Source organism: Aythya ferina (genome assembly GCF_964211825.1).
Source record: "Aythya ferina genome assembly, chromosome: 1".
Classification (NCBI taxonomy): domain Eukaryota; kingdom Metazoa; phylum Chordata; class Aves; order Anseriformes; family Anatidae; genus Aythya; species Aythya ferina.
The window spans coordinates 32,251,082-32,275,410 of NC_140296.1; the positions used below are offsets into that span (position 1 = coordinate 32,251,082).

The 24,329-nt window shown below is 43.3% G+C and overlaps 2 protein-coding genes across 5 annotated transcripts in view; one reads left to right on the forward strand and one right to left on the reverse strand.

Annotated features, from left to right (window-relative positions):
- Positions 1-3,157, reverse strand: part of NAA16 (N-alpha-acetyltransferase 16, NatA auxiliary subunit) — a 63,203-nt gene extending 60,046 nt beyond the window's left edge. For all 4 annotated transcript variants that reach the window (XR_014689786.1, XM_084510049.1, XM_084510048.1 and 1 more), the window contains exon 1: positions 2,511-3,157. Coding sequence is in view for 3 of the 4 variants with exons in the window: in XM_084510049.1 (XP_084366175.1) it covers positions 2,511-2,564 (54 nt within the window). In the remaining variant the exon portion in view is untranslated. The remainder of the gene's footprint in view (positions 1-2,510) is intronic.
- Positions 2,469-20,406, forward strand: MTRF1 (mitochondrial translation release factor 1). The gene is given in 11 exon segments (XM_084510127.1): positions 2,469-2,565; positions 10,142-10,600; positions 13,208-13,270; positions 13,273-13,310; positions 14,032-14,113; positions 14,328-14,435; positions 14,527-14,699; positions 15,726-15,843; positions 17,009-17,145; positions 18,748-18,846; positions 20,189-20,406. Coding segments are annotated over 10 exon segments (1,377 nt in total). The 5' UTR covers positions 2,469-2,565; positions 10,142-10,164; the 3' UTR covers positions 20,312-20,406.
- Positions 20,407-24,329: the final 3,923 nt, after the last annotated feature.

A 24,329-nucleotide genomic window follows, 5' to 3' on the forward strand; every position in this document is an offset into this window, starting at 1 on the left:
CTCTGTCCAGACAGAGCTGATTCAATCCCATAACGGCAAACCTTAATCCTAATTTTCAGATTTATTTTATGATCTGGGTTCTTTAATTTATAATCCGGTACTAAATTGTGCGTTGGGGTGCGGGACTCAAGGTTGCTTACACTAAAACGCACTTGGAAAGCAAGCTTAAAACTTGGTTTTAAATAGGTGATACAAAAAAGTTTCCTAAGCTTACTAGAAATAAACTTCAAATGCACATGACTAAACGGCGATGTTAACAAGAAGCACTTTCAAGTTACCACACATCGTGTTTATTTTAGGTCGCATCTGCCCTATTTACTTTACGTGTCACAGGAGCTGAAGACTGATTTTTAAGTGGCAAGAAACACACCAGCACTCCTGCATTAAGTCTTCTTTATGGACGCCTCTCTCTTCCCATAAAAGGGAGAGCCAGGAAGCTTTCGAACGTGCCCTCCACGCCTTCTGTGAGGCTGAGAAGCCAGCCCGAGGAGCTTCCAGCAGCACAGCCCCTCCCTCCCAAGCAATGTCACACCTGTAAGCACGAGCGTGGCTTCCAGCAGACGGAGCCTGAGGAAAAGCCTCTGCAGAAGAGGCAGAAGCAAGGCTTAAGAAACCAAGCAGACCTGGAAGTCAGGACAGCAGGAGAAATGAACTCCAGCATTACCTCTTACAGTAACACCGAGAAATTAGAGCAATTACCTACACGCTAGGATTTTACCTACACTGCAATTGCTATCAGCTACGGAATCACATTGCATCTAGTTTTAAAAGCGAGCTTGTTCAACTACCATCAAGCACGCTGGCATACAAAGCCATGTGCCTTAAAGACTACTTACTCAGCTTCTTGAGGAGATTTCACACCTTACATTGAACTCCGTGAGGCCATACTAGTTTGGGCAGCTCTGTGTCAGCTAGGTTTGCTCTTAGGGGCACCTCGTTCACGTTGCTGATAACCTGTCTCACACGTTACATACACAAAGTGACTGACTCTTCAGTAATTATCAGGCTCTCCAGATGAGTTTCCTGTTTCATAGCTGATAATTCCCTGTAGCCTTTGTAAAATTACTCTTAATGTATGACTACAGTTGCCACAAATCTGTTCCAAGTGGTTAAATTGCAACACGCTTGTATGGTCTTATTATACAGCCTCCCACATCAGCAATATATAAATCTTCTTTGATTTCTAAGATGTCCACAGCAGCCCTAGCGATTTCAAGAACTCTAGCAGTGCTGAAGTAGGCAAAAGCTACTTGAATTACAGAAGAGCGTTTAGCACTGAGAGCTGTAGTATAACTGCACTAAAATAGTCTGGAATATGTCAAGAAACCAAAAGGTTCAACTTTGATTACATAGGTATTACTGCTCCAAGAAGAAAACACCAAGAAGAAGTCCAAGCTACCTACAAAAAACAGTAAGAAATTAAGTTTCAAGAAGTATCAATATACAAACTGATAGGCTAACAAGTGAAAGTTTGTGATTTCCTTGCCTAAGAACCCACGTTTTGTTTTGCTGTTTAATACACAGAAGGCAGGTGACCAAAGAGCTTTTTCGTATTTCATTTGAAAAAGTTGAGAAGCGACTGCTACCGTGAACTTGTTTGCTACTAGTAAGAATAATCACTTAACTGTTCTAATCTTAGTCGCTTATTTTTAGCAGAGAGGAGTGCTAGAATGACTTACTAAGATGCATGCCATGAGCATGCAGTAAGCAACAAATCACCATTAAGAACCATTAAGTCTTTTTTTTTTTTAAAAAAAAATCCCATGCTACCCCCCCAAAGGAGGGGAAAGGCAGCTGGGAAATACCTGCTGAAAGGCGCTGGCTGCATGCAGGGGCTTACAGACGGTGCTTGCTGCGAGCCTGGGGGATAAAGCGTTCATTCCTCACCTGCAGAATCACTGAAACCAGCCTAACAAATTGCGTTACAGCGAAATAAACGGGTGGCTGCCAGCGGGTTAGCGCTGCGGTGCGTGGGTTTCTGCCCGCAGGCAGGCCGGGCGGCACTGAATCCCCAACTTCGGCGGGGCTGGAAGTCTCCTGTGACCACACTGAGAAGCTCAGGAGCAAGGGAGAGGGCTCCTTGCTCCTCTCCTTCCCCAGGAGGGGCTGAGGAGACGGCCGGGGCTCAGCCGAGGCGTTTCTTTCCCCACGGCTGCCTCAGGGACACCGCGCGTCCCCTGCGCCACCGCGCCTCAAACTTCGGGCTCTTCCCGAGGACGAGCCAGGATGCTCCGAGCCACCGAGCCGCCTCCAAATTTCCCAGATCACCCCCCAAATTTACCACACCGCTGCCGGCCGGCCCCGAGGCTCCCCAAAACCCCCCTCAGGGTGAAGGCTGCACCGGGGGGGACCGGGGGGGGGGGGGGGGGGTCCCCCAGAGCCTCCCGCAGCGGGGTGGCCGCAACCCCCCGGGGCTCCCTCCTCCGAGCCAGCCCCTTCCCATCCCGCAGGGCCCCAGACAAAGGAAGGAAGCGAGGAGGAGGAGGAGGCGGCGAGGACGGGGGGCTCACCAGGATGCGCTTGAAGAGGTTGCTCTCCTTGGGCGGCAGCGGCACGGACGGCATGGTGCGGGCACGGCGCGGCGGAGGGGGGGGGGGAGGCGGCCGGGCGGCTGTCGCTAGCAAAGAGGGAGCCCCGTCTGTCTGTCTGTCTGTCTATCTATCAAGAGGAGAGCCCCAGCTCGGCGTAGCCCCAACCCGGGCGGCGGCGGCAGCAGCAGCGATAGCGGCGGCTGCTCCTCAACTCATTGGCCTTGCACCGCCCGCCCCGCCGGCTCCCCTCGGGCGCGGAGCGCGGCCCCCGTGCGCAGCTGCCTGACGCTGCAAAATGGCGGCCGCCGGCCCGCCGCGCCTGCGCGCCCCGCAGCGGGGGAGGCGGCCGAGGGGCCCCCCGCTGGATCCCCCCCCCTGCGCGGCTCCCCGCCGTGCTGGGGGGGCTCGGTTTATTTCATTTTATTTTTAGTTTTTAATCCTCTTTTCTCCCTCCTGAGGAAGTGGAAGGAAAAGGGGTGCGCTCGGTGCTTCGCTACCTGAGGCGAGGAGCTGCTCGGAGCCGCCCCGAGGGGAGGAGGGGGAAGGGGGCTGCCGCCCTCCGCGGGTGTAAAAATAACTCCGGCTGGCCCCGCTCCTGAGTCACGGCTGTCCCCAAGCCGTCGAAACTTGGGTGATTTTTCATTCTTAATTTTTATTTTATTTTCTTTCAGCGTTTGGCTGTGCGAGGATAAAGCAGAAAAACCTCCTTTGTCTGCGCGCCGCGCCTCCCTCCCTCCCCTGCCGCTCGGGCCCTCGCAGCCCGCTTGGCGTGGCCGCTCTGTGGAGGAGCAGATTAAAGCGCTGCCCAAAAACCTGGGAGGTGTTAGGGGATCGTACAGCATCCCGAGCTGGAGGGGACCCCTCAGGATCATCAAGTCCAGCTCCTGTTTTTGCTGGAAAGTCTCTGTCAGAGCGGAACTGCGAGGGGCCGAGCGCTCGCTGTGCGCTGGCTGGCACTGAGGGAAACAGCAGCAAGCTGGCAGCTTGCTCCGGGCGGGCAGGGATGTCATCTCCTGCATTAATTCCTGTTTGTTTTTTTTTTTTTTTCTTTCTTTCTTTCTTTCTTTTTTTTTTTTTTTTTTTTTTTTTTTTTTTTTTTTTGCAGCAGTTGATTATGTAAAGTTTCCCCATGCACCATCCGTGCAGGCTTAGAGCACCAAGTGTTTACTCGTGGCTTGGCTCCTTCGCTGAGGGGAGGTTTTTTTTAAGGTCTCTTGAAAAGAAATTCTCCTCCTTGTTATTCCCAGAAATAGTTCGTAAATGGGTCTTTGCAGAAAGGGAAAACAAAGCAGCGACGCTGAGGCCACGTGGCCTAGGGGATTGACTTAGAAGGAAAACTGGTTAAACTGTCAAAAGTTGCAACCAATTAAAAAGAGCATTTTATGAGGGGGGAAATTAGGCAGCTTCAATTAGCATCTGTTTGTGTAATTACTCTTTAAAAACAGTAGTTATATTTTAAAAGGTATGTTATAAAAGGATATTAATTCCGTAGTAATATGGTTATCCACCTACTGTCCCAGGTGGCGAACATAGTAGACAGGCACAGTAAAGCAAGCATGTGGAAAAAACAATTAAAAGCAATTAGAAAAGCTGTATGCTGAACAAGTTTTCTTTGGTTACACGTGAAGTGGGTAGCTGACTGTGACAGAAAATAACCAATGTGTCTTTGACCTGTTACAAGCCTTGCTGAAGTTGATGGACATCATAGCTGCATTCCTTTCAGGCTAAAGAAGGCAACAGGAGAGTTGGTGACTTCTTGAAAAAGAGTAACCCAGAAGGCAATCTATATATATATATATATAATCTTGTAGTCCTCAAGTTAGATTGCCTTCTGGGTTATATATATTTACATATCTAAAGGCTCAGGTAGTTTCCTGAGAAGATAGCAAATGTGAGGAGATATTAGAGAAGTACAGCGTATGCTTTCGTACTTCCTGTTGAGCATCAATTTATGGCCGCTTTTTGTGGACGGTGGTTGTTTTAGGCTTAGTTTTGGTTATCTGTTGTGTGGTCTGTAGTTATGCTGTCTGTAGTTAAGCTTACTTTTGTAGAAAGGTTATCTTTACGGTGTTTATTTCTCGCTGGTTTCGTTCTGGCATGTTTCTAAAGATGTCAGTCACCTGCATCAATGGTAACCAATGTGTGCAACTATGTAGTATTTTCCACATGCTGTACTCCATTCACTGTTCTTTTTGGCATATGATGCAGTACTGCTGTTACTCAGTATCTGATTTTTTTTTCAAAACATTAGTAATACTGACAAAGTCAGCCCTTCTGCCTCATTTTCAGAGTCTGCACCACAGCACATAGTTAGCTCTTGTTAATGCTAGCCTTGACGTTACGACCTCTGGTTTCCTGTCTTACCAAAAGGTATGTTACGCCTTCTGCTGGGTTCGGTGATAAACAGATCCATCTCTGAGATGGTCAGGCAAATACAGGGCTGGGTGAACCTTTGGTCTGAAGCAGTAAGGCTGTTCTTAGTAGCTAAATGTCTCTGTTTTCTGCTAGTCCAAGAACTAGAAAGAATGCTGTCTGCAAACGGACAACCTGCAAATAAGAGGCAGGGGCTTGATTTGCATTTAGACATGCGTCTGTATTAAAAATCTGTGTTAAAAGCAGCAAGAAAAGGAAAGCAAATGAGAAAGAAAAGAAAGAAGAAAAGGAAAGAAACGTTTTTAGACTAGCTGAGAGAGAATAAACACAGAAATGAGCTTTTTTGGGGGGGGCACAGTGCTGGTTGAAAGTGAGGTTTGGGAGTGCAGTCAAGAAAACTTCTTGTCATTTAATCCTACTGTGCTGGGCCAAACAAAGCTCTTTCGACGGGCTTTGTTAATAAACAGGACTGTATTCAAGACGCGTATGATTCTGTCACCAGTTTTTCCTACAAACAGAAAGAATTCAGGAGTCTGTCGACAAATTATTTGGGTCGAAAGGGGGGAGCAGTATTAAAGCAATATGTCCATGATAGCAAGCTTGTGATTTTTCTGCATCTCTCTCTCTACGTTCTGTAGAAGTCGTGGCACAATGCTGGCAGATCGCTAAACCCAGTTAGGGCCCCTGAGCAAAAAAAGGGCCTCTGCATGGACATAGACCTGCCTTCAAGCCAAGCACATTGTAAGGCCTGGAGCCTGTTTTGTCTGATGAACCATTTCTTTGCCTCTCATTTCTAAAGCAATTGGCAGCTCGGGGTTGCCAGATTTTAGATTTAAAAGTACAGGACCCCCGTGTCCTGTGCCCTGCTGCTGTCACTCCTCCCTTCTGCCATGGTGTCTGAGGGCAGCAGCACCTCGCCCCAAGCACCTTCCACCCCATAAGCCACGGTCCTCACCAGCTCTGTGGGCAGCTCCTGTGGCCGTGCAGGCGTTGGGGCATCCAAGCAAACTGTAAGGGAGGTGGATGCACAGGCAGCAGTGGGATTTCCCATCCTTTGTGCTCAATTCCCATATTCCATTTAAAATGATGGATTAAAAGGATGGATGAGACCAACCTGTGTCTTAGCTGCTGGCTGGTGGGGGTGCGGAGATTTTGTTAGTCTGTACTTTCACACTCAGAGTGTGAAACTCGCCCAGCAAGTGCAATAAAAACTGAATCGTGATCGCTTTTAATCAGAGGGTTTAATATAATAGCCATTCCTGGCTGCAGTAGAGGCTGATGTGATTTTTCTTGGCCTATCCCTCTCCTTTTTAAATCTGTTTTGTAATTCTGAGTGCGTGCTCTGCTTATAACTTGCGTGTTCTTATTAGCTTCTTGGTTGCTCTCCCATGGACCACCTTTCCAAGGTTTTTAAGTGTCAGATTGGATATTTGGAGTCCCAACGCAAGGATAATTTTATTATTTATCTTCACTGAGGCCTAAGGTATAGCTGAGGAGTGGGAACAGAGACCTGTGCTGCGTCTCCCAGGCCTGGGGGAGCTCCTTGGAGATTGCAGGGTGCTGTTTGCTGAGGCTCTTTGGTGACTTGGTCGGCTTGGGATGGCTCCTGTTTTCTGGGGCAGCCTTTTCATGTCTGCTTTGCCTCCAGTCCCAGGGGATCGAGCAGAGCCAGAAGCAGCCCTCAGACCTAAACAAGAGGTTAGTTGTCATTCGAGTGCTGATGAGATTTGCTCCAAATCCCCCGATCAGCTCATTTTCAGTCTTTTGGAGCGCTTACCTTGCCAAACCTTGTTGATGTTATATGTGCCAAATACCAGATTTTATTTTATTTTTTTTAAATCCTGTTGAATGACAGTAGCTGGGAAGAAGGAAACTTAGAACATAGCGTTCCTTAAAGCGTTTACAGCAAAGCTAGGTTTGCTGAAACGTAAAAAAGATGGGGAAAGTTACTGAAAAAAAGCAAACTTCTCGGTGCAAGCTGTACACCTAAGGAAAACCTAAAAGGATCAGGCAGCAGAATTCTTCCTCTGAGGCTTGAGTATGTTTTTCTCCTGTACCATGTGTAGCAGCAGGTAGGTAAATTGGCCTTTTGGGTGATTATAGGTATAAAAAAAAAAAAAACAACAGGTTATGTAAACACTTTTGACTATAATTAGGGATACAGATAATATTAAACAGATTATGCAACTGTGAAGATGTGCATATGCATACTGTGTTTGGAAACTTGCCGTATTAGGAAGCTGCAGCCTGTTAGCCGGACACAAACCGGGGTAGTTTTATGTTTCCGAACATTTCGGGACCGATGTTTGTCTCCTGTAGAGCAGCAATAATTCATTTTCAGTATAATTAACAGCAAGCTCCGCCAGAAAGTGGGACTTCACGTTGTTTTATGCAGACTTTTCCGAAATCGCTCTTTGAATAAACCAGATTGGAAGCCGTGTTTTGGGAAAAGGCACGGAAAAGCCCACTTTATGTAAGAGCCCAGAGCCGGGGAGCAGAGCCCTCCCCGTTCCTTGTGCTCGCCGCTCCAGCCAGCGTTTGCTCAAGTCAGAGCGCGTTACCACGCAACTGTGAAGAAGATACCGAAAACGAAAATACAGGCATGTTTTTAAGGTCTGTTTTTTTTTCTTTCTTTAAGCTGGGGGCTGGTATTTCACAAGGCAAAGAGACGCCAGCGTGCCCTCGCCGAGTTGCTAAAGCGATGCTGGCAAAGCTGCGCTCCCAAATCCCGCGATGCCGTGGGCCGGAGGAGAGGCGGCCAAGGCAGGCTGCTGCCCTCTGGGAGCTGTGTTTCGGAGCAGGCATGCTGGGAGCGAGAGTTTTTTCCGCTTTCCTTCCCCTCCGCAATGCCCTCGTGCGCTGAGGCCGGGTCTGCCTGCTGCCTGTCCTTGCGGACGGTGAGTTGGGGAGCACACAAATCCTGCGCTGGGTAAGGGGGCTTGCGCCTGGCTTTTTGGGGGGGCAGAGGGGTCCTCAACGCCACCGTGGGCCCCTGAGGCCTTGGAAACGTGTCTCTGAGGCTCTTGTGCTGCTCCTGTGCCTGTCAATATTCATACTCAGCTCTACAAATGCATTTGCATGGAGCTGAGGGCGCTTTGATTATTAAAAGTGGCTTCTTAAAGCTCCCGAAACAGTCGTGTTGATAGCTGCTGCTCGGCTGGGGCTGTGCTGGGCTTTTTGTGCTTGTAATGAGACAATTACACTTGTTGTTTTGGCATGCCGGTTCTGATTTCTGATGTGTTTGTGCTGCCCACAGGATAATTTTGTCACAGTAGAAGAAGTTACTAAAAACTAGTTTGAGAAGCAGCTGGTAGGTACTGTATGGTGCTCTGAAAAAGTTTTATGTGGGCTTATTTCTGCACAAAAGCAGTGCGACAGCATCTCTCGGAGGAGGAGATAGCTTTATTCTTTCAATAACAAAACAAAATTATTCTGAAATTTCTTTCTCAAAGGTTGGAGTCGTGCAATTTTTTAGGTGTTCAGGCATTTAAAAACAAGGATTTTACTTCTGACAGCTGAGGCAGAGCTATATTATGAATTAGTGATTTGAATATATTGATTTTTGGCTTCACCAGTTAACTCCATTAATGACGTTTACCACCTGGCTGGGTGATGATGAGCGTGGTGACTGCGAATAAGTAGGAACAACTCCACTGCCATCAGCAAAATCAGGCCTTTGGGAATTAATTCCAGCACATGCCCTCGAGGAACTAAGTCCAGGAGTGCAGACCTCGGGCCTTCTGCCTTGTTCCTGGTGAAGGAAGCCTGATGCCTCTGCTACAGCTGGTTTTAGTCACCGGAACAATCCACGAGGGCTATTGTTGGCTTTCTGTAAATTAAAGCAGTCCTTAAAATAGCTGCAGTGAGTTTGGTAGTGCCTGCCAGCTTGGGGAAGGTGCAGAAGTAGAATAAAGGCTCTTCCCTCCCTCTCCAGCTCTTCCAGTTCCCCTAGGCAATAAAACAGACATCTGGGGTTTTTATTGGAAAAACAATAGCTCTGTTTTTACTGTGTGTTGCTGTTCCTTTGTTATAGGACAAATGGGTAAGTAGGTAGGGAAAAGTGGTGAGCTGAGTACTTAATGTTGGGGTAATTTGTTCATAAAACCCCTGAAGGCGTACAGAAGCTCTTGTCAGTAATAAGTAAAAAATTATCGGATTTGGGAAACTGCAGCGTGCTCTTTCAAGGAGATCCTGTTGTAAAAGTTTCCTGGGCTGGATTCTCAGAATCAACTTGTTCTGTAGAAGTTGGTAGACACAGAGGGCTGTGGTCAAGGCAGAAATATTAAGGAAATATTTGTTAAACTTTTTCTGTGTGTGTAGTCCTAGGACAATAAAGATTTAAATGCAGTCCTCTTGGTAGATCCTTGCACACCAATTTTTAGAACACAATAATAATTCATTGCCTGGTTTGTGATGTGATGATGCACAATGAAGAAAAAAAATCTTTCCTGGAGCAGCAGTGATCCTGTGTCCTGCAAAACAACGCCAGGTCTATGAAAAAATAGAGAGATGGGATTTCAGAGTACCAGCTTCCTACTCACTTTTTTGATAGAGGATATTTGTGTCACTTACATGTGAGAGTAGCACGGGAAGGAGTATACACGGAACATAAAGCACTGCTCCCATCTTTCACATAATACATACAGAGATGAATAATTTCTTCATATATTCATATTTCTTTCATATATTGCAGTCCCACTGACTAGACTTTTGCAAGGTCACCCCAATATCACTATTTCCCACCTTCCAAAGTTATATCCTGTAATGGCAGTAGCTATGGTTTTGCACATAATTCTGCACATTTTATACGTTCTGTTCTCTCTATACAGTTGTGTACTTTCAGTATAGCTTTGTCTTCTCACAGCAACATTTTTGTTTTGCCAGTAAGGCATGAAATAGTTGGATTTTTCCAGTGAGATGTATAGCAAACAAAGCTGTTGTCTGTAAAGCAGCACCTAGAGCAGATCCTCACAGCAGAAACAAACTGTTTGAGGAGGTGACAGAAGATACTTTTGCCAACTCTCAGCTAGTACAATGGTGCTGGTAAGAAATTGTAGCTTAAACTGGGATTGAAACAGGAATAGTTTTGTCCATGGTGACTAAATTTGTGTTGGTGTAATCAGGAACAGGATTTGGGCCTGATACAGGTTGGATTTTTTTTTTTTATTTTTTTTTAAGAAAACACTTTCTAGACTATTGTATATTGACAACCGTATGTCATCTACTTCTCATTTCAGGCAGTGGAAGAATAAGGAACAAGATGAAACCTCTCCAAAGTGTCTGGCTTTTCAAGAGCTTGCTTTCCAGTTGCTACTGTCATGGTCAGCTTCACAGTTCCCCTCTTCCTTCTGTTGCGAAGAAGATAGGTTATGTGATGGGGCTGCACAGCTGCGGATTTGGGAGGCCAAAATCTTTGCTGGACCCAGCTAGATTGACTCTCTCGTGCAATGGTCGGCTTAGGAAAAAGCATCAGGATTCCCGAGCGTTGTGGAAGCACGAGGCTGTGCAGAAGTACCTGGAGACTCTAAGCAAAGAATACCAGGAGGTCAGTCATCTGCTCGATGCTGACTCAAAGAATGACTTTGAGCAACGAACCCTGAGGAGAAGACGTGCCGATCTGTCCCGCGTTGTAACTGCGTTTCAGGAAATCAAAGAGGCTGAAAGAGAAGTCCAGGAGTTAGAAACCATGTGCAGAGGTAAGGAGAGGACATCCTCTTAGTCGTTTCAAAAGAGTGGCTTTGCTTGTGATGAACTTAATTGCCTGGCCTTCAAGGAAAGCCTTTAAATAAGTTAAGGCAGCCCTGGAACACTCTCTGGTCATGTCCGTTCCTGGGAGCTTTCTTGCTATCATCCATTTCCTTTTATTTTTACCTCATCTCTCTTTGGTTTGAGGTCTTAATACAGCCAACTTGGGAAGGTAGGAACCATCTGAACTCTGAGGGCTGCGTCTAGCAGAAATAGTTTGGAAATATTTTTTTGAAGTTCTTTTTTTGATAGAACAGACAGTATGAACTGAAGGGGAAAAAACCTTCACGTCAAGCATATTTGATAGACACAGACTTCACCTGTGTCATTTAAAATGGGATTCCAACCAGCCAGTGCATTGATGCTTATTAAGCAAATCCTGTGAACTTTCATCTTCAGGCCCTGAATTCAGCTTCCAACATAAGCAGCAGGAGTTAATGTCTTTGAAGATATTTGAGGAGTCCTACAAAGAATACAAATTGATGGCTATCTAAGAAGCTGCTGCTTCTCAAAACTATTCTACAGTAAAGGTTGGGGTAAAAAAAAAAAAAAACAGGAAAAAAAATATTGACATTGGTTTTGATACCATTCAGGAAAAAGAAAGTATGGGGAGAATTTACAAAATAAGCAGTGGTACAAATTTTGACAAAAAAAAAAAAAGTTGGAAATGTGAAGCAGTGTGTTCAGTAGAAAAGAAAAATGTGGACCATTCTGCTACCCCCAGAGATACTAAGATAAGAGACAGTATTTTAATCCCAACCCCTTTCACTCCTCTTCAGTGGATAAAGAGGAAAAGGAGTGAAGATGAGGGACAAAAATTGATACCTGAAAAAGAAATACACTTGGCAGAATGACAAAGTATTTAAAAAAGTGGAAAACTCCAACTTAGCAAGGCTGTTTTCGCATCAAGTAAATGTAAAGAAGAATTTTGCTAATTCCATAAATTATGATATGGATGAATGGAGTGAGTTAGAGTTGAAAGGAAGAAGAACCAAATGAATGAAAGAAAATTACAGCCAAGAAGTTACTTAAATGGAGCCCAATTAGTCTGTACGCAGTCTGTGTCGTGTGGCTGAGCTAAAACACAGATGGCCCCTTCAGCTGACTGTGGTTTGTGTTGTTTTTAGCTCCATAACTGATCCTCTGCTCTGTCATACCTAAATTCCTCACAATTACTGTAGGATTGTATCTCTGCAGCACTCAATGAAGCAGGAAAATATTATTGCCCAGTCTGTCCCTGGTGAGGCACATCAGAGGGCAGATGAAGTGACTTTTTAAAGGCCAGCTTTGCAGGGAGGTAGGGATGGGATGCCGATCATTTCAACCTCAGGCTGGTAGGTCACCCCCAGAGCCTGCTTCCATCTCTGCTGACAATATTTAGTTTATCTAACTAATCCACGAGGATGTTTTTTGAGCCAGCTAGAAGCTTTTCATTCAGTACTGTCTTTTGGTTGGAGTTGTAATAAACTGGTAAGGAAATTTACAATTTATGACATCAGGCTCAGCTGTTGATCTGCCATCATTTATTTAAAGAAAAAATACCCACATGGAATATAAATTAGAAACCACGATATAGAGGAGCTGCTGCTGTCCTTGTCCAGCTGGCCCAACATCCCAGCCCATTTAGTTCTTAAAGCTGCTGCTGTGGACAGGAGAACAAGAACAAGGCTCCAGACATGCAGAGAGGAAGAGCCCCAAGTCCTACATTTGTCTGCTCTTTTCTTGAGGTGTGTAAACCTCTATAAATAAAATACTAATACTAAAATACTGATAAAACCTTCTTTTAGAAGGTTTACCTTCTGATGAGGTGACAGAGCCACTTCTCAGCTGGTAGAACAGAGAGAATTTAAATGGAAAGGAGAGGGTGCTCCCTGTTTTGGCGTTGTCATTTTTTTTCCCTTGACTCACACTTGCTGAGCAGAGGGGAAGGGAATCTCCTTAAGCAAAGCCAGGAATTGAAGCGAGGTCATCCACATCCTGGTGGCCTGAATCCACAACTCTCACATCTCACTGATCGCTTGATTAGCAGGGGACAGAGGGTTAGAAACCTCGTTATTATCATCATACTTACATGTTTTATGCTCACCTTAATGAGTTTGCAAATCACTGAGTATAGGTCTGTTTCTGGGCAAGTCTAGAAACCAACGTTTTTGCTGCGTGAGGAATTGTAATATGGGAAACTGAGGCCCTTTTGGCTCCAAGCATGCTTTTGATGTATTTTGTCAAATCTGTGCGTGGATTTATCCCTGGACTGTCAGTCTGTGCCACATAAGCATCAGCTGGGACTAGTATCTGATGCAGACTTTGAGCCATAACCCAGAGCTTCAGAGGTAATATAGCTGCTACTCCTTCCAACACCCCTGAAAAATACAATCGTTGAGTTAGCAATATGCATCCGGGGTTGGGCTGCCCTTTTTTGATATTTCATGCTGGCAAAGTGGAACTGCTTGCATTGTGAGCTTTTATGTGCTGTAATGTGTGTCTTTTGTCAGCTGTGCTACAGTTTGCTCTAAGGTAAGGGAGACTGGCTAATATCTGTTCCTATCGTTGGAATTTAGAGCTAGACAGCAGAGATGAGAAACAACTTCTGGAGCTTGCCTTGGAAGAGAAGGAAACCCTCGATAAAAAAATCAACACGCTGTGCAGAAAGGTGAGCCCAAGGTAAAGTTACACAGCTTTCTAAATAAAGATACCAAAAAAATCTTCCTTTGGGATCTTACCCATCGACTATGACACTTGCATGTAATGAAACAGAAGTCCAGCTTCTTACTTTTCCCTGAAAAGGCATGGCAACATTAATTAGTAAGCTTCTGGCAAATGCATCTTGGAAGCTTATTATTTTAGTCAGTTTTGCTTGCTTGCTTGTCTGTCTGGAGGTGCTGAAGGGGATATAAAGCTCTGGCTGTGCTATTGAGACGTGGCATGGCATCCTCATAACTGTGTGTGACAGCAGAGCCTACGTTCTTGAAAAGGTTTCTGATTGCAACTTTCAATCTTTCATTTCCTCTTCAGCTGATAGCACCCCGTCAGTGGGGACGTTAGTTATAAGCAGAGAAGTTCAACAGATTCAGGGGAAGGTTCTGTGTTTGGTCTCACTTCTGTGTTCACATTGAGATAACGGGAAATGGGACCTTCTGAAAAATAAGATCAATGTTTGTGTGAAAACCAGCTGAGTTATAGCTAGTAACTTGGTGTTCGTGGGTAGCTGGGGCTGGGACGAGGGGGATCAGCTATTTTTCCTGTCAGGTGGGCTCAAGCCATGGCCTTTGTGAAGGCTGGCTGTAAACTGGATTAAAAGGAGATACAGAGTCATGAAAGAGACAGTGACGTTCTTTTTTATTTTCTCTCTCTCTTTTTTTTTTTTTTTTTCTTCTCTTTTCAGCTTTTCCAGCTCCTAGTGCCAAAGGAAAAATATGATAAAAGTCATGTTATATTGGAAGTGACAGCTGGCAGAACAACTGGAGGTCAGCAAAATCTCCGCAGTAAAGATTACTCCAAACCTCCCTCCAAATTTTTAAGGCTCTTATGGGTTATTCTGAATGCACTTTTATACTTTAATGGTATAAAGTAATACTCTCTAAAGAGGAGCATTAAATCTGTCTAATGACCACGATTACGGTGGCAGCTCAATCTAAAAACTGGTGGCTGCCATATAACGAACTGCCTTTATTTTTTTAGGTGACATCTGCCAGCAGTTCACCAAGGAGATGTTTGAGATGTACCAGAACTATGCAGACTATAAACGTTGGACCTTTGACGTTCTCAACTACACTCCAGCTGAGATAGGTACCGAAGCTCTTCAGGCACTCCACCAAGACAGCTAAATTAAAAGCCGGGTTTCTCTGCGCTGTTTGTCACACGGTGCTTGCCTCTCCAGGTGGGCTGCATCACGCGGCTGCTCATATTTCGGGAGATGATGTCTACAGGCATCTGAAATACGAAGGAGGGACGCATCGGGTCCAGCGAATCCCCGAGACGGGCCTGTCGTCGAGAATGCAGCGCATTCACACCGGGACGATGTCGGTCATCGTCCTTCCGCAGCCAGAGGAGGTAAACTAACTGCTGATCGAGGCAGCAAGAGGTATCCCTGCTCCTCCTGTGTACCTTACATATTTAAACAGCTCACTAGAAGCAACTTCCCAGATATTTGCTATCGCCTGAAGTGGCAAGTAGATCGCTGAGCAGTTCGGTGACTGTTCCGGCCCCAGTGCTCACAGATCTGGCTCGTTAGCACTAAGCCAATTTTAAATTATGTCTTATATTAAGACAGGGAATATGTCCAAGAAAATATTCAGTGTTGCATAGTAATAAGTTTCAGCAAGTCCCTTAATTCTTTTTTGGTTCATTTAAATTATTGGTGTCGTTCCCTGTTAAATCCAGGGCCGTATGCTCTGAATTTGAATGAGCGTGTGGGTAAGTCTTTGAGTTTTCACCGATACCAGCCGTTCTCACTTAAACCAGTAATTTACGCTGAAGATAATCAAAAACAAATCTTGAAGTTTCCCTGCAAGTTCTGCTTCCCTGTAACACTTTCCTCGCAACGTTGATTAGGTCAGAATGTTCTTTTCCTATCCACTGAGCTCAAACTTGGTCCAGGTCATGGGCTCGTACATCCAGTGCTGCAGTCCTTGCCTGGATCTGGGTACACCCACCTTTTCCTAAGATGTTTTTAAACACCCTTGCAAAAATAATTCAGGCTTGACTCGGTGAACAAGATCCTTGAGCTGCTACTTAGAAATAATTTGGATGATTTGCTTGTTTCTTGGTCTCCCTGCCAAAGCTGGTGGTTTTACAAAAAGTTGCTGATTGTAGTTTGTTTCCCGCACAGACATACCTTGTTTTCTGAAGGACCTGGAGTGAGAGATGGAAAAAATAAGTAGAGTACTTAAAGAGTTGCTTTGCAGAGATACTTGCTGTTAGGGTGTTTTTAGTATAATAATTATAGCTGTTACTTAGGAACAGTTATAAAAGAACAGGTTTTGGAGAAGTGTTTTTTTTTTTAATACTGTGTATCCTTGAAAAGATCTTCAAAATATTTTAGCAGGAGCAGAAAGTAGTAATTTTCTTTGATTCTAGGTTGACGTTAAAGTGGATCCCAGAGATCTGCGTGTAGACACGTTCAGGTCCAAAGGAGCAGGAGGGCAACACGTTAACAAAACTGACAGCGCTGTGAGAATCGTGCACCTTCCCACAGGTGAGTCTGGCTGCTTTTCCTTCTAATCACCCTAAAGCTTTATCCTGAACTGAAAGCTCATGATCCTGCAAATCATCTCTTACAGTGAGTTTGCCAGGTTGGGCCTTGTATCAAAAAAGACAGTATCCCTTTCTTGTTCTGCCCACCTTTTAGCAAGGAAACAAGTGAGAAAAGGAATGTGTGTTAGTGGAACAATGGTCGACGTGTTGCTGTTACGCCAGTTTTGTCCTCAGATGGATTGCTTAATGAATACACTGTCTTTGAAGGATGAAAGAACAAATGGAGGGTGACAGGGATGGGATGGGAGATGTAAATAATTCGTGCTGACTGCTTCAGGAGTAATGGTCATTGGCAGCCTTGCTGCAAACTGTGTAATTACAAGACTGAGAGAAAAAGGAGGGTTGAAGATTTTCATTGGGTGCTAGTTAATGCTGTTAGATGTTGAATAGGAAAGAAAGCACACACTGATGGGAAGTTACTGTATATACTGAACCACTCTGTCTTGGTTAGGATTTGTTTGTACTGAAATTCAGTGGGTTTGTATCCATCCAGATGCAGAATCTCTTAATGCACAAGAAATTCCAGGAGCAACCTGAAAACAGCTGTTTTGTGTACGCCTTTTTATTTCAGAAATATAATGTAAAGTAAAAATACTAGTTTTCTTGTGAAGATCTTTATTTGTTATTCATAATTCAGTTTATGACTCTCCAGTATGACTTTGACACCTTTTTTTGCTAGAATAATGAACTTTCCAGCCGCCAAGAGCTTATGCAGACTAAGACTTTCAAATCCTGCATTTTGTTTTTTCTCAACGTGCTTCTGTGTACTCTGCAAATTACATTTTTAACACACGATAGCTAGCTGGAGAAAATCTGTTTTCTGGAGGCAACGTCAGAAACTTGTTTGCTTCGTGAAATTTTACAATACCACTACCCGTTCTGTAGCATCAAACAAAGAAGCTCCTGGTACAACTGTGAAGGATTTAAAAAGTTACTTAAGGTTTTGGGCAGTGTGTTAAAATGACTTTTTACCCTACAGCTGAAAGGCCCTACAAACCAGCACTGCAGAAGGTTTCAATCACCAAATGTGTTAGAATTAATTTAGCTTGCTTGTTCTTTGTTATAATGGGCTTTTGATCTGTGCTCTCTTGAATTCTTCTGTAAAGGACTGGTAGTAGAGTGCCAGCAGGAGCGATCACAGCTGAAGAACAAGGAAATAGCTCTGCAGATGCTGAGAGCTAAGCTGTACCAGCAGATCATTGAAAAACAACTAAGTCAAGAGCAGAGTGCCAGAAAACTGCAGGTGAGGAAATGTGATTGCTGGAACTTGGAAAAAGTGCTGCGTTGTAGATTTGTTTCTGATCTCTTTGAGTGGCAGTGACAGAGCACGTGAGTGTGTGTGTCTGGCTGGGTGTGCTTACAAAGGAGAATCTTGTGTGTTAAAGTGGTAAGTGCTTTAAAACTGGAACTCTGATTTTATCTTCTCCTGGTTCAACCCTAATGTAGACTTCTCAGGTAATGAAAAAGAGCCAGACTATAGCTGGAGAGAAAGGAATCGTAAGACTGCAGCTAGAACTATCTGAATGATCCGAACTCACTCAACATTGTGAACTGAATTCCCCTCTTAAGGCTACAGTTACACAATCAGAGCAGTAGTACAGAGTTATTCTCAGTGAAAATGGGGATCAGAAGTTCTTGGAGTTCTTGGAGTTGTATTTTAACCTGTTCCTAAAACATATTTGACCAGATCATACAGAGCTTTTGAGAGAAATGAGTATATAAACAAGCCCACCAATTCGCAGTTACATAAAAGTTGATTTGCTATTTTTTAGATAGCCTTTAAAAGAAGAAATGATTTCCGTAAAAGACTTACCTCAAATTAAGCTGCAAAGTGTACTTTTCTCTTAAGTGTGCTAACATTCTTTTCCCATTCCTTGAGTATTTTGCTGTTTGCGGTGCAAACTTCAACGATAATCAAAAAGAATGAAAATACTTCACAATAACAGAATTCTTCGGTGCTCCAAAGTTTCCAGCTACTTAATCACTAATTTCAGATTGCATTTAAATGTATTGTTCCTGCAGATTATTAACTCAGTTGTAATCAGTGAGCCATTTATCTTTTGTTAATAACTTCAGCTTGAGAGTTTTCAAAGCTGCATGAAGGACTGTAGATTTACGTTTATTATATATTTACATACTACAGAAAATCAGGTGAAAGTAAATTACCTTTCCTAATAATTCAGAATATATCGAATAAATTCCTTGGTTTGAAATATAAATGTGGGTGCGGGTAGAATTTTCCAAACAAAACCTAAGCAGGTACTCATCTCCCTGAGCAGTTTTTATTGTGTAATTCTCCATTTCAATAAAGCTTTTAGCTTTAAAAGCTTTAAAGCTTTTTTTTGTTTGCGCTCCTGCACATTACCACTAGAGGACTCCTCTCCGTACTCTCAATTTACTCTTTGGGTGTTGATTTCTGACAGCCAGATGTTAGTGGAACTGCTTTGCCACCCCTCTGTGGAGTAAACGTTGGCTGTTATTAATGGTGCCTACTCGTTATCTTTGGTGGGAACACAACCCCCTCAAAACCCAAAATACCACGTTACATTTTTGAACTGCTGCCATGTGTAGGCACACCTTTTGCCTTACGTGACTGGTGTCATTCTTACAGCTACACAGCTAGGACAGAAGTGGTGTACTGCAGGATGTTAAAACTTGGTCTGATACGGAATAGCAAATAATACAGTTTAGTAATTCCACGATGTTTTAAAAATATATCCTAAATCAGTGACTACTAGGCTGGTAGGTGGAACTGGCTGATCAATTTGTGTTTATTCTGGCTATGCTGTTGTAGAGTGCTTTTTAATTTAAAAAAAATGCAATATATATATTTTTATTGCTACAGTTGGGAACAAGAGCCCAGTCAGAGAGAATTCGTACTTACAACTTCACCCAGGACAGAGTCACCGACCACAGGATCGCGCATGATGCACGCAATATCAAGGTGATGGTTGCTTATCGGGGCTTTAAAACTTAGACTTATCTGTATCTTGTGAGGAAAAATGTAACCTTGTGAAAACAATTTAAAATATATGTGGAAATCACGTGGCCCATTGTTCTCTGATGGAATGTGATAGATTCAAGAAGCTCACACTCTTCTGCCTCAGTGATGTAGGGTAGTGTTAAAGATGACTTACACAGGAAGTATGTAGCTGACCTAGTTCTCTGTGTCTTTTTCTCCTACTATATGAAAAAAAAGATCAAGCATGGAGTGTCCCTTAGCGAACTTTGTGAGTCCCTTCACCAAACTGGGCAAGTGAAACGAGATTCTTGAAGCTTACTGTAGCCAAAAGAAAAACCTGACAAGACAGACTTTTTGTAAGTTAAGTCAGCCAATCAGCTTAATCCTCCTTTTAATGCTAGAGTGAATAAAGAAAAAACAACAACCTTGTTTACCTTGAAAGCCACAGATAATAGCAACTGAAGCTGAATACTTCTATTGCAAGATTACCTGATGGTTTACTTCTGAATAAATTTCTACATAACGTTTCAATCTTATTGCTTTGTTAACAGGTATTTAAACAAATACCTAATAGTGCATTTTTGTCTAATAAATTTATGGGCAATGCTCTGAACTTTAGGACAAAATTGAGGATGACCCTGTATTAAGTTGTCTTAGGCATCTGGTTTACTGTAATTGCTGTTGCCTAAGGAGCAACACTTTTAACCTATACCCACAGATGTCCAGGGTTACTTCAGAGAACACAGGGCATGCTGAATGAGAACACAGGACATATGAACCATTCTTAAGTTCATATTTAATGGGGTAGGGAAGAGCTATAGAGGTATCCAGATGGAAGAGAATGGTAAGAAGTTCCACAACTGTATAAATATTAGTTTTGTTAGTCTGGCTTTTCACAGTTACTTTTTTTTTGAGTAAAATTGGAACTATAAACTGTCTAACAGAAGTGAGTTAAGCTTTGCTTGTAAAAAAAAAAAAAAAAAATTTGTTCTTGGCATGAAAAAAATATTTAAATTGGGTCCTTCTACTCCTAATTGTTCTTGCTGGATGAATTTTTTATGTAAATGCTTAGGTTATGCGAAAGCACAGCAAGAAGGCACCAACACCTCTTCTGTTGTTGCCAGTGTGCCTTCACACGAAGTCCCAGTGCACCATGGTGCTCTCACACAGGGACAGGGGAGTCATGAAGTTGGGCAAGTGGAAGTGCTACGATAAGACACCAGGCAGAGGGCATTCCCAGAGCTCCTCTTCTGAGTAGTCACCATTTCAGAATAACACTGCTGTATGCTCAGTAATGCTTTTGTCTGTTGTTGTTTTTTCATAGGAAATTCTAAGTGGGAAAGAAGAACTGGATAAGCTGATAAACAGGCTACTGGAGTTTGCAGAGATGGAGGCTCTCACCGAGTATCTAGAAAATTTACAGTCTGTGGAAGGAGGAGGCTGCTGAAGACATTGTATAGAGTTAAAGCTGAAATGCGTTCAGTAGCAAAATAAAATGGACATGTGTTAGATGACTGATTAAAATCTATGCCTCTTTTTCAATGTGTGCTATTACTCTTTTTTAATATATATATTGGCACAAATGAACTTAATGGGTTGACTTTACTACAGGTTCCCTAGCAGAAAAGAACAGGCTTTGAGTACTGTTTGTTCTGGGGATGGGAGATGTTCCTGTCTAGGTGAAAGATCCCAAGCTCCCCTCACTTAGTCTAGAATCGGAGTAATGCTTATTTTTATTGTTTTTATCCACTGACAGAGTGAACTTCCTAAATGTAGTCCTTTCTAAATAACTGTATTACAATACATTATTTATTTACAGTGAATATAGAAAAGGAAAGGGAGCAATCTTGGACGAGAGGCCAGGATCCTGAGAGCTGTATCTGTCAGCCTTCCTGGGTCAGCTGAGGCTGGGTCTGGACCACGTGCTGTGGTGGAGTGTGAAAGTACCTGTTCCAGTTTCACGTTGAGTTGACAAGGTTCTGGAAGGGGTTTAGCACAGATAACAGGCAGCATCCTCCTCCTTGACAGAAAATGAGCTGACGGTGTAGATGGATTTTAGCAAATGAGGTAGGTCTGGAATTCAGCTTCTGCCTTGATGTCTTCTTCGGGAATGTGTGCGTGTCTCTGAGGGCAAGCCAGATAGCTGCATAGCACGCAGCTTTAATAGGACTCGTGTTCATGTTTTCCCCTAGGCACATATTGTGCAATACACTTACACGCACTTGTGCGTAGGCAGGCAGCAGTCAGAAGCAGAGAGTGAGGAGCACTCGGATGTTTAACATTACACAGAAATAGGCAAGGGCACTGCTGGGCTGACTTGCTAGATCAAGGCATTTGCTCTTTATCCTGCAAACTGTGCTATGAAACTGCTCTGCACTTTCTTGTGAATGTGAAGAGTCCATGAATTGCCATGATTTAAATTGCACATCGTGGCTGGTTTTTGTCTGCACGTTTATTTCCTAATCTTGAATGATACAGGACTGAGAAGATAGTTGTTTTAAGAAAACAAATTATTTCAATACTGAATCCTAAACTGTGTAGTTAAACATCAGTTTAAACTTTATTCGGACAGAATAGCAACTATATAAATATATATATATTAAAATATATAAATTTAACTTTATTCAGACAGGAAGAAAGCAGGAAAAGTACTCGGTTTCTCAGTTATGGTACTATTCTTCAATTCTTGGGGGTGTGAGAATTCTTGACTTGCTTCCAACACTCAATTACAAAAGGTTTATTTTTTTATTTTTTAATTGATAGCTGTGTAAATCAATCAGTAAGCCTAGTGTCCCATGATTTAGAGTCATCTGCACATTTGAACGCTGGCATTGCGGTGAGCGGCTGAGTGAAAAATACCCGCAGGAAGGCAGGCAGCTCAGCTGGCACCTATGCAGTGCTGACAGACCGGTGCTAACTGATGGGATTAGCTTAAGGAGGAGAGTTTACGTGGTGAGCCAATTAACGTGCCCCTTTAGCTCACTTTCATGGTGCAGAAAGATTTGTTTTATTATATATGTTGAACGATCTTAGAAACTCCTTCATTTTCTGCAGCCTCTCTTTGGTGGTGCTGGGTTTGTGCTCAGAGGAAGGGGAAAGCAGAAGGGAGCTCCCCTCTAAAATCACGTTTTTGATGTCCCCAGTGGAGGCATTGAAATCCAGCGGCTAAACCTTTTCTCCTAGGCTGTTCCAGTAGGATAGGTTTATAGGATGAGCTTATAGGATATCTGAAACCATACACTACTCTACAAGGTTTGCACCCCTGTCTTTTCTGCGGGATGTAAAAGCTGCTGAGATAAATGGCAGAAGTACCTCACCTGCATTGCTTATGCACCCAAAGATGAGCAATTAATAAGGTATTTCTGCACGTACAAGCCTGTGAGCTGTACTGAACCATGTATATGGGCCTTGATCCACCCCTCACCTACAAGGAAGCATAAGTCATATAGGTTCTATAGGCTCCGAAGGTTATCCTCCCCTCTGCAGCCTAGGTGCTATTTTTGCTGTTGTTTTGGCATTTTTTCAGTGTAAGATTGTTAAAGCAAGGCCTTCATTTTCCTGCCTGTTTGTTTTTGTCTGCTAGCATAATATAAATAAATTACCTTTTCTGGAGCAAGAAATATTTCAGTTTTACTCCCCAAAATAACGCTGCACGGGAACAACGGCTGTGCTAACATTACTATTTGTTATATGATTACATATTCTCATTAGGTTAAGAAACGAGGTTGTTTCCAGTCAGGCTCTTGTACAATTCACCTGTTTCTGTTAGACAAAACACGAAGGGGCAATGCCAAAGCAGCAAAGGCACCTTCTCTAGTTCCCCTAGTCCCTGAGCGTGGATTTATACATCAGGCTTTACCACCTTTTCCTACAGCTTTACCTTAAATCAGGAGCTGTAAGAACTGACTGCTGCTTTGAAACTCTTCGTGGCAGATGGGTGCGAACGATTTGCAAATAAACGGCATCAGCTGAAGATCCGTTTTGGTTTGTTTTTTACCTTTTGAGCTTGATTTGGCATTTCTAATGCAGGCTCCACTTGGATATCTGGAAAATATCTTTACCTTTAAATGTAGCAGCTGTCAAAATGATAAGGAAAAAAGCAGAAGTTTTCAAATGAAAATGATGATAGTTGCCACTTGCTGCCCCGTGCCTGGGGTTCTGTTTCAGACATCCCTTTCCAAAACCAGCTGCCATTCAGGCACCTGAGACCTCCAGCACCAGCTACATAAATAGCATCACCTCTTTGCTCTGGCCACGAAATGCAAGTTACTGCGTTTGCAAGCAGAGTGTGTCCACTGCTGTGTTTGGAGAACCGCACGGGAGATGCTGGGGGAGATGGATCAGCCAGAAATGCTCCCTTCAACCAAAGAGCTCATATGCTCAGGGGCTGTGTCTCAGTAAAACATCTATTTTATCGCTCCGATCCTGCCTCTCCCTGGTACCCCCACCTCCTATCTTTATGACTTTCCTCTTGGTCCTAGGACAACTCTTCCTTTGTAGCATGGTTCTAAACCAGATGAAAGGCAGGGCTATTAAAACATAATACTATGTATAGATATGCTATTAATCATATTTGTAGAATAAATAAAACATTATACAAAGAAACACATGGGGCTTTATGACAGTGGAAAAATGGATTTTTACCCGCTATTTAAGCAGAACAGCACCGGTGTCTTATCTTGATTACTTCCAATTAATCACCAATGGAATGCACTGGGGAACGCCTCAGAAATCCTGGCACTAGAAATGAATTTATTCCTTTGACAGAGAAGGCTGTTATTTATCATTTAGTTAAAAGGAAGGAATAACCTAACACTGTTAGCAGTAAAAGGTATTTCATAGCCTGTTTGCCCAGATCTTACCTTACCTTATTCTAGCTGCTTTGTAAAGCTGAGTAGGTTTTTTTTGCTTTCTGTAAGAATAAAAAAGTTGCCAAATGATCACATTGACAGTAAGATTATAATGTTTTTTTTTTTTTTTCAGTAAAAGCAGTGTTACTGAATAATTTGCAGACACTTATGAAAGGTGGGAAATGCACGTCTTTAATTCCTTCTCATTCTAAGACCAAGGAATAGGAAGGCTACCGAGCAACCATCTGTTTCCATCAGAAGTTTACGTATTCAGACACAGTCCGAGTGCTGCTAAACAGTAACCACGGCAAACCTGGGCTCTGTTCTGTTAGGAATTTAAAAATTAACAATTTTAACCCAGGTCGTTTGTTACTTATAATTGGTGCACTGAAAAAAAGCAATTTCCAGCAACTCTTTAACACGCTACTGGAAAGCACCCAGGCACTACATCGGTGACCACAAACTGAAAAAAAACACTTCTTTTAACAAGCCCTTCCATATTAACATACCTGTTTGGGTTTATATTTACCCCAGGCCCCACTTTTAACACAATCTGTACCCGTAATTCTCTCAGGTCGCCCAAAACCCCTTGAATACATGAACAGCAGCAAGAGA